The 10,850-nt window shown below is 35.1% G+C and overlaps 1 protein-coding gene across 1 annotated transcript; it reads left to right on the top strand.

The window, feature by feature from the left end:
* The first annotated feature begins 3,554 nt into the window (after positions 1-3,554).
* On the top strand, positions 3,555-8,814 carry LOC103342210 (Transcription factor TFIIE, alpha subunit). The gene is made up of 10 exons (XM_008245818.3): positions 3,555-3,787; positions 3,912-4,031; positions 4,488-4,608; positions 5,087-5,212; positions 5,449-5,558; positions 5,648-5,831; positions 6,416-6,619; positions 7,385-7,621; positions 7,732-7,933; positions 8,506-8,814. Exons 1-10 carry the CDS (start codon positions 3,765-3,767, stop codon positions 8,607-8,609), a joined length of 1,431 nt encoding a protein of 476 aa, XP_008244040.2. The 5' UTR covers positions 3,555-3,764; the 3' UTR covers positions 8,610-8,814.
* The last annotated feature ends 2,036 nt before the right edge of the window (positions 8,815-10,850 follow it).

Genomic DNA, 10,850 nt, shown 5'->3' with positions numbered 1-10,850 from the left:
TGGATCAAGTTCATCTCCAGATCTAGATTGGAGCTCACAATTTGGGAAGATATGGTTTTGGTGGATGAGGCATGTAGTTCGTGACCAATAGCTTAGCATAAGTATTTTCTTGAGGTAACATCATGTTGGTAAAACATATAATTCTTTTTTTTTTTTGGTTGAACAATTATTTAAGTTTTAATTATTATTATTAATTTTTTGTATTTTAAGTTTTAAAATATTAGAAATATAATTCCTGCTGCAAATGCAATATATTTCAAAGAACAATAACAAAGGATTCGGTGGAAATTTGGGGCTTTATATGTACACGAAAAAATGTAATTGACTAAAGAGGTAAAAGGTTACCCTACAAAAAGGTTCCCATCTGTTGAATAAAAAAGTTAGTGGATAAGGAAGGGGAAAAAAATAGTATTCAGCTGCCGCAGGATAACTGGATATTCAAATACACTAATATGATGTTGTTTGTGAAAAATACCACAAATACTATAATATAATATGATGTTGCAGTAACCATTTCTTCTGAAAAATTTTACTTTCAGTGATAGGACCAGCTCTGGATTTCCTCGAATACAAGGACAAATCCTGTTGTATTACAGACATCACCCCAATGCCAGACTCACTTACTAAAGACCGAGACTTTGTACCAAAATTTTTGGCAGAGTCTCTCCTGTAAATTGAACATTTCTCAAAATTTCAACATGTTAAAAACATAGTTAATATAACCCATATGGAAGAGTTTGGTTTAATCCTCGAATTTGGTGGCTTTGATCCAAGTCCTCCGACTTTTGTGACACAGAAGATTGCATTCCTTTTTTTGATTTTCTGATACCATTATAGTGTTTTTCTCTAACTTAATGTCACATTAAAAGTTTTTGCACTTGGGTTTGAGTGGCAATAATGATACGCTATTCATTACATATAGGGCTCGTTTGGTACACCGTATTAGACTCTAGATAAGAGTAAATAGTCTATGTCAGGTGTTTGGTGTCAACTTGTATTATTTAATTACCCGACTATTTTATACGGGTTGAGCTTTTAATACTCTCCTTACCTTACTAACTAATACAACCCACACACCCCCGTTTAGATAATACACGCTTAATTATACGGCTAAGCACGCGTTCTACAAAAAAAATTAGACGTTCTTTTCATCTTCTTCTCCCTAGGGTTCTTCTATGCTATCTTCTCCACAGGTTATTTTCTTCACTCTTCTCTAGATATTCATCTCTCACTCTCTCTCTTTCATACTCTCTCCAATATGTTTCTTCTTGCTTCTTCTCTATTCTTTATATATTTCAATTTTTTTATTAAGTTTTTGTGGAAATTATATTATGTATTTTTCGTTTTTGAAATTAGGTTATGCTTACTTACATGCATGAAAGCTAAATCGTAAAAGTGATCAAATTCCATTGATATCAGAGACATTAATGCTTTATCTTTTTGTGAATAGGCACTTGGAAAGTGATCAAATTCTATTGATATTTTTTCCCAAAGACTTTGACCCTTTTATTGATTCTATCTTCAATCTGCCCACCACCTTAAGGCATATGTCCTAGGGGTGGCATTTTAAACCGAAAAACCGCAAAAACCAACCGATAATTTACCGCAATGAAACCGCAATCACGGTAAACCGAACCGCATTTGCGGTATTAAGAACCGAACCGCATTTGCGGTTGCGGTTGCGGTATTTGATTTTCAAAACTTGCGGTTACCGCAAACCGCAAAGTATAGCCACACGGATGATGAAGTTGAATTTTACAAGGAAATGGAACATATGACAACTTGTAAGTAATTAGTTTATTTATACTAATGTTATTTATGCTTCTTCTTATAATAAAATGTACTACACTATGTTGTTTTATTTGTAAATAACATTGGTGCTCAAACAACACAACGGGGTTCTTCAAATCCACTCACCACCAACACTTGAGTTTATAAGTTTAGTTTGTAACATTGGTGCATTGCATTTTCCTTTTAGTTTGTAACTTTAATTATCTTTGAATTGAATTTTTCTTTTTTGTTGTAACTTTAATTCATTTTGCTTTGCATTTTCCTTTTGGTTTATAACTTTAAAGGATTTGGAATTGGAATGCTTGAGAAGTTTAACTTTAATTGGAATGCTTGAAATTGTAAGTTTAATTTTCTTAGGTTGTGAATGCTTGAGAAGTTGATGAGATTGTAAATTTATATATGTTTGAGAAATTGAGGTTGTGTATTTATTTATTTAGGTTGTGAATTTATATTTTTGTGAATGCTTGAGAACTCGCGGTTTTAAACCGCTAATTCGCGGTTTCAAAATCACCAAACCGCAAATAGTCGGTCGGTTTGCGGTTTGAGTAAAAATTCGCGGTTACCGAACCGCAACCACCCCTAATATGTCCCTTCCTCCTGTGATTTACCCAACCCTCCCCAAAAAAAGCTCAAGTACATAATAATATATGAACCTTTTATTGCTTATGTTATGCTGCTATTTTTGTATATACAAGTCGAATGGTATTTTGTAGTCTTCTGTGATCAATTTGAATTATACATTATTTTGGTACTGTTTTTATTAACGTATGCGAGTATGTTGGAATTTTTATGAGATACTACAATTATGATAATGGGTTATATGAAAAAAAAAAATATAGGCAGAAAAAATTGAAAAACAAATCTTGTCATATGAATCTTACCAAAAAAAATTTGTGCCATTTAAATCTCAATTTCCATTAAAATTATCAAAGAAATTTTTTTTATTTTAAAAAATAGTGTGATATGATGTTATCCGGAACATCACCAAATACAGTATAACTTAGTTAGACTATTTATCTGGAACAACACCAAACACCTTATAATATTATGAATAAATAGTCTGTACTCTCCAGAATAGATTAATACTAGGGAGTTTCACTAAAACACCCCAAATGGAGGTTGAAATTATAAAAAAACCCAACACCCAAAACACTTTATAAACACACCCAAAACTCATCATTACACACACTCAAAACCCATTTATAAACACACCCAAAAAGTTGACTTTGGGGTTGATTTTGGGTGTGTTTCTATATTTAAATAGTGCTTGGGTTTTTTTATAAATACATGTCTAGGATTGGGTTTATTTATAAATTTGTATATATTTAGGGAGTTTCTCTTTTAAAAACAAGACAAAACAGAACCCGATTTTATTATTATAATACATGTCTGAAGCCCACCAAGAGAATTGGTAGAGCCCAAACCAATCTAAAACGCAATACCAAAAAAAAAAAAAAAGGTTTTTTCTTAGTCAACAAAAAGAAAAAAAAAAGTTAAGTTTGTAGACTTTTGTATTATATTTTAGGTAGTTACTTGTAATATTAGGTTTCTCAGTATAGTTCAGAATTTACTCCTTGTAACAGTGGGATTAAGATTAAGCCTAGATGTGTGTATATATAATTCTTTGTGTGATGAATAACACACAACTATATTAAACCAAATAGTATTCTTCTTATATTCACCGATGAGAAAAAATAAATCAAGTTAATTTCAGATGGGTGCATAGTCGAGTTTGGGGATTTTTTTGTTCTGTTAAAATAGTTGCGGAACTTCTGGACTTGTTGGTTAGTTATTCTCGACAGCCGTTTACATAACCTAACAGAGCCTCAGATCTTCCCCGCGCTCGCTCTTCCTTTCTCTAAGCAGTTAGCAGCAACTGTACCAGCAAGAAACTGAACCCGCCCTGCACACGCATAGAAAAAGAAAATAATTCAAAAAGCAAAAGCAATTCTTCACAAATTGATTCATAGACCATGAGCATCGAGCCTTTCAACAAGTACTCGTTCTTCCACTCCTAGGGTTTCTATGATCGATTTTATCAATTTACTTTCGCATTAAACCCTAGAGAAAATTAATTTTGTTTTTTGATTCTGTTTTTCTCTGCTTTCAATTGGACTTAGGTTAGTGAAGCTTGTGGGGAGAGCGTTCTACGACGACATTACCAAAGGAGATAATCAGCCCAAGACCGGCCGGAGCGACAATAGGGGAATCGCCGTGGTGGTGCTCGATGCCCTCTCTAGGTTTGGGATGTTAATTTTATTAGTTTTTCGAATAATGGAAACTTGTTTTCTGTTAGTGGGAAATCTTTTAGTTTGAAACTTGAAAATTTAAGTCAAAGAAAAACACACAATTGTAGAAATAGGGAATGAGAGAGTTCGTAACTACTATTATTGACTGAATAATTAGAGAGAAAATGTGAATTAGGGTTGGTGAAGTGGTGTAGTGAGCAGCTATTTTGGCTGAATTTGTTTGGTAATTTGATTATTTGATTGTGCCAAACTTCAAAAACTAGTTCAATATCCATATATGTAATCATAAGCATTGCCATGAGTGTTTCTGCAAAAATAAAAGAGATATTTCCATGTGTATTGCTGAGAGATGGCGTGTGTGCGTGTTTGAGAGTGAAGGTGTGGAATCTCTTTTAGTTCATCATTTGCGTTTTCTTGCGGGTAATATTTAGAATTTTTTTATGCCAGACGACAATGGGTCAGAGAAGAGGATTTGGCAAAGGACTTGAAACTGCACTCAAAGCAACTTCGTCGTACTTTGCGATTTTTTGAGGAGGAAAAACTGGTCACCAGAGATCATAGGAGAGAGGTTATTTTGTTGATCTTAGTTATTGTGTTTTATTGTAATACTTTTTGGTTATTAGTTCGTTTGGTACATCTGGAACAGTTTTTTCATATCATCTTGCTTCAAAAAATTTAATTTATTTCAAGCATAAGCAGGATATTAACAACATGGTATATCTTTTAGGTATCTTTCAATTGTTTGCACCTTTAATCTCATTTTAGGTTATACAAGATGATTCCCTTCCTCCATGCCACTCCATTTCATTTTTTGAAAAACCAAGTCTTAATTAATATAGTTCATGCATTGTGGTTGTCCTAGTAACCCATTTGAGCTCCATTTGATGAATAATAGTTTTTTTCTTTACATATAGAAAGGATGAAGTCTAGTAATTTGTATGGAGCAAATCTTACTTCTTGTTGATGTTAGAAATGCATTAACAACCTGCCCTATTGCGATAATAACCCTTTATGTATTTCTATTCCTTATATCATCAACTTTGCAGACAGCTAAGGGTGCGAAGATGCATAATGCTGCTGTTGCTGCCACGATTGATGGGCTACCTGCAAAAGAAGGGGAAGACAAAGTTAAGATGCACACTCACTCTTATTGCTGTCTGGACTATGCGCAGGTGGCTTTTATATATTTGTGTATATGTTTATACTTATTTTTAGCTTGATAACCATAAACAAAATTAACATTTAGTTCAATAACTAGATTGTGAGTGGAGCGATGTGGCAGGATAGGCAAAATGACCCATTTTTAGTTTTCCTTGTTCAAACTTCAACTTGACTTTTCAATTTATCAGAGATTTATCAAATATTGGCTTCTATATTTGGTCAAGGCCTGAACTCGAATGTGTTTCAGATATCCGATGTGGTGAGGTACAGAGTGCAGCGTATGAAGAAAAAACTGAAAGATGAATTGGAGGACAAGAACACTGTTCAGGAATATGTATGCCCTAACTGTGGGAAAAGGTTTCAACTGTTTCTCCTTTTTCCTCTGTGTGTTTCTCTGTGTTCCTCATTTTGATACTTGAATTATGCATGCAAGCACAAATCTTTAGATACAACGCTTTAGATGCATTGCAACTGGTTTCTATGGAGGATGAGTACTTCCACTGTGAAAGTTGTAATGGGGAACTTGTGGCTGAGAGTGACAAGCTAGCTTCTCAAGAAGTCGGAGATGGAGACGACAATGCGAGGAGGCGACGACGTGAAAAATTGAAAGACTTGCTTCAAAAGATGGAGGTTTGTTTAGTTTATTTTTCCTTCTTCATGTTTTCTTGTAATAACTATCTTAGAATTTTATTGTTCCCACTTTGTTTTCTTGAGTGTGATATGTGGTGTTCTATGACATATATTTGTCAATATGAAAAATGCAAGGAAACATTTAAACGAGTTAACTATCTGAAATTCAAAGAAATTTATTTCCAGACGGTTGTTGCAAGGCATTGTCCCTATCGTTTTGCATGGGTCTTTTATGATCCATCTTGCTCACCTAAATAGATGTGTAGTTAACATGATCCTCTTAAGGGCAAGTAATACACATGTTGATGATTGGGCTTCTAAAGCACTCCAATCTCTTGACATATGTAGGGTGCATTACTTGCACTTGTAAACTCAAGGATGACTTTGCTGGTCTTCAGCTTGGCAACCACTGATTTTGCTAATTTTCTATGGTTATGCTAGCATTACCATTCTTCTTGTTTGTGTTTCTGCGGCTGTTGTCATTCAAGTTGATGTCTAACTTAAATTGTTGCTTGTTACTGTACTTCATGCATATTCTGATGTGTCCATTTTTTTTATGAGTTGATATGGTGAAATGAATGCAGGCACAACTAAAGCCTATATATGATCAACTTAATAGAGTTAAAGACTTACCTGCTCCTGAATTTGGAGGTCTCCAAGCTTGGGAAGCGCGAGCAAGTGCAGCTAAACGTGCGGAGAATGGTGAATCTAATGGCATGGATCCCTCCAAATCTTCTCATGGGTTGGGATATGGTGGAACACCAATGCCCTTTCTTGGAGATACAAAGGTAACCCCTCCCTCCAGACTTTCAGTTGTATAATTTGTTATTGTTGTTGAAATTGCGTAGCTAGACCACTTATAAGCAGGGTGAATAGGCTTTTACCAAATTTTAATTTTACCCAATTCAATCTAGTTCAAAAACAAATAAATCAATAAGTAAGAAAAATAAAGTGCGCAACAATTTTAACTTGGAAAAACTCCAAGATGGGATTAAAAAACCATGAGCACTTCGCCAGGCAGAAGCAATCCACTAAGATTACTTTCATGGCTTTCCTTCGTGCTTATGTGGAAGTGAATGACTTTGCAGCTTTACTTGTATGTTAGGGAAGTTTTTTCATACCAATGTTTGGCACTTTTGACTTAATATTTCTGAAGTGAAAGTGAAAGGTGTATTGATCAATTGGTAAAGGAATCTTCCTTCATGTTGGTCGTCAAGAAAAATGAATGTACTTTTGTCCAGCATATTATGATCAGAGAACACCTGCGATAATTAGCCAAAGTTTGTGGACAGTAAACTAAATAAAACATGAAAATCCATGACACTTTAAGAAATAATGGGAACATAACTATCTTCTATCATCTTTTTTTACATATATAAAAAACCTATCTTCTATTAAGCATAGAAACCGAACAAGCAAAGAAAAGATAAAATAACTAAAATTCAAAGCAAACACTACCCAAGCGAAGTTGGCTAGCCGACCCCACTTAATCTTGGAATGCTTTGTAAATCAAGTTGGATTTCTTTGATAAACTTATGGCTGGAACTTGGCAGGTTGAAGTTGACTTTTCTGGGGTTGAAGGCAAGGGGAAGGATATCAAATCTGAAGCTGATGGTGCAGGCCTGAAAGTTTTGCCACCTTGGATGATCAAGCAAGGGATGAACCTTACAAAGGAACAACGTGGAGAGGTCAAGCAAGAGGCAAAGATGGATGGCAGTGGCAGTTTAGCAGCTCCAGAATACTCAGAGGACAAAAAGTTTAATACTGAAAACAATGACAAGAATTTACAGGTTTGTGCAATGATCTGTTTTCTTTCTTGCTTTGAGATGTCCCTCTTACCCCCACAAAAATAAAACAGGAAAAAGAAATCTAAATTAACTGTTTCTTCATTGTTTTATAGGATGAGTACTTGAAAGCTTATTACGCTGCTTTAATAAAAAGACAAGAAGAAGAAGAAGCAAAGAAAGCTCTGGAATCCTCAGAAACACGCGTCTCTGATGGCCCTTCCGGAATGTCTCCTAGCCGTCAGGTCGGCATGAAATCAAAGCGTGATGAGGATGAAGGAGATGATAATGTGGACTGGGAAGAGGCTCCAATTACAGGTAAATGTTATTGTTTGACAATTAGTGCTGAATTTCAGCTTGATCTTTAATTTGAATCTTCATCCTCCTTTAATTCAGTTCATGTTAACAGCAATAGATGCGTTGATTTGCCATGTGTGTGCATATTCCCGTTTTTGATTCGCAGTTCATGTGTATATAGAAGTTCAATTGGTGACATACAATGCAATTGTGACAGATTCTTAATTAATGTGCTTGGATATATAGTAACTTATTTACTTTCAAAGAAATCTTTAAAAACTTGCCTGCTTCCGTGTTTGTGCGTGTGTGTGTGTGAGAGAGAGAGAGAGAGCGCGCGCTCTGGTCATGTGAGCTTGCTCTGTCGATGTGTCTCACATACACATATACACACACAAAAACTGTGACAGGCTGCCACCTTTTATCTCGTCAAATGAGTTAGCCACTAGCAACATTGGTATCTTGCTGATAATTGGATTAATTTTGCTGAAGGAATTTTCTTTTAATATATTATTCTACGTGAGTGTTCAATCTCCATTAGTTTGTATGAATTTGTGGTGCCCATTGACGTTGTTCCCTCCGTACACCCACTACAGGTAATGAAGAAAATTTCAAGGTCAATGACTTGAATGTGGAAGCTGATGCTACAGCAGAGGCAGAAGCAGAGGATGAGGATGATATAGACTGGGAGGAAGGCTGAAAGTGCGACGACAGTATTACATACTTTCATGGACTCGTCCTCATCCTTCGAAAGGATTTGTATACATTGAACTTTGTGTTGGTACTGTTAGGATTTAGGACTGACTGCTGTAATTTTAGTGAAAATATAATCGGAATTAGTATAATTTATGGAAATGTGTGGACATTCTATGCTTGAGAATTATAGAAATTGCTACTTCACTTCATTCCCTCGCGCAGAATTTAAGTCATTTTCACTGTCCCCTGTTTTTTAATGTTTTAATATATATATTTTTTAGACAAAATGTGAAGTCAATTGTGGAATAAAAGATTTGTAAAAATAAAATTACCAATTGTGCAAGAATTATAATATATTTGACACCTATGCACGCCTTGGGTGCGGTGTTTCTGTTGTTGAATTTGAAAGGGAGTGGTAGTACATAACATTAGTGGGTGGTTTTCTTTCTAAATCTCTTTTTAAGTTGGTAATCATCATTGTCGAATCTTCGAGATGGCCAACAACTCGTTTGAACTTTGTGCTTAAGGGGTTCCCAAAAATAGTGTTAAAAGTTAAAAATCTGAGGTCAATAATATCATCCAATAAAAGTAGCTTAAAACATCAGCTGCCCACGTGGTAAATAGTAGTGAGCATTAGATATATGAGTTGAAAAGAAATGTAAAGAGTAGAGGGGCTCTCTGCCCATCTCATCTCATCTGAGTCTCCATGGTCTAGCCGACAAGAGGCTCTCATTTTGCGAAAAAAGGAATTCAAAGTCCATGGCCGCTCCCGGAAGATATGCGAGAGAGAGAGAGAGAGAGAGAGAGAGAGAGAAGGTCCAGAGAGGATAATGCCTTTGGAGGTCGTGTTTGCACAAATAACCACATTGGATCTTTGTGTTTGGTAAATTGCTAGTATTGCAGTTGCTGGTCATTTCATGTCATGCCCCAAAAAAGTAAAGCCCTTCGTGCACAGGACAGGTGTATTATAATTCCTTTAACATGATTATGGAATTCTTTAGAACGATTTACCAACAACTGTGGGATTGGATTCCGCTAATTGGAGAATATTTAAAACATATTATAGGAATTTGTGGCTCAAGTGATTAAGTGTTTATTAGTAGTATCCGTGGTTGTGTGTTTCATTTGCTTGTATTAAAAAAGAAAACAAATAACCTATGTGTATAGCCGAAAATTTCAATGAAGTAAATTCTACAAGATGAGTTTTTGCAAGATATAATGAGGCTCACCTCAACGGAGAGAGGTATGAGAAAAAAAGTTGAGTTGAGTTGAGTTGTATGGTACTTTTTTAGGCAAACCTTTGTTGTTTAGCTAAAACTTGAAAAGAGGGTGATAAAGATAAAAAGAAAGAGTATAGGAAAAGGAATTGTTTTCTCCCATGTAACTTAGCGTGTATTTAACACAATTATAGCATAAATGTAGCTAAGTGTGTGAATAAACAGTGGTTTGTGTGCATGATTGATTGAGTCAATTGTTAAGCTGATTCCAGATGGGGGGAAGACAGCTTCAAGGTCTGTGTGTGTTTCTCCCATTCCATCCTCTCATCTCAAGACACTAGTTCAGGTCAAACTAAGCTTAGCTACCCCTTATGTCATATTTAATTTATAAAACATATATAAAGTGGAAAAACTTCTAGTCAATCTTCAAATTGGAATTGGGTCCATCTGATCAGGAGTTTAATTTTGCTAGGTTAATTGACAAAAGAAATCTCAAATTATGCAAATATTGCTTATCTAATATGTTCTTTTTTATAATACGAGCGATACAATGAAAAAGGATTTATCACACACTATCCTAACATGTTATAGGGGTTCGAACCTCAAACTACGAGTCTTTTCCACTATACTAGAAGCCGTTGGCTATGTTAATTAATCATGTTTTGATTAGATGAAGTAAATGTATATTTTATTAATTAAAGGTGTGTTGGCTTAGCGTTGTGTAACAGTAATGTGACATAATGACAGCCCATATATTTTCATATTTCTTGGGTCACCGCAATATATATATCAAAGTTTGACAAAATTTCACTTGAATGGCCTAATTAATTGGTTGCTTGAACGCAAAGGAAGTTTCATTGTAAGAAGAATGCTCGACAATGCTTGCCCCCCCCTCTCCGCATCAACTGGTCTTTGCCTTCCAAACCTTTATTTATTTGAAGCAATAAATAAACCACAATCTTCTGCTTCTTCTTCTTCTTCTTCTTCTACTTCTTCTTCATGTTGTTGCTAAGCTTGTAATTATTCCT

Source organism: Prunus mume, linkage group LG7 (assembly GCF_029339155.1).
Source record: "Prunus mume cultivar Tortuosa linkage group LG7, ASM2933915v1, whole genome shotgun sequence".
Taxonomy (NCBI): domain Eukaryota; kingdom Viridiplantae; phylum Streptophyta; class Magnoliopsida; order Rosales; family Rosaceae; genus Prunus; species Prunus mume.
The sequence above is the reverse complement of the archived record's forward strand: the minus strand, read 5'-3'. Positions and strand labels throughout refer to the sequence as shown.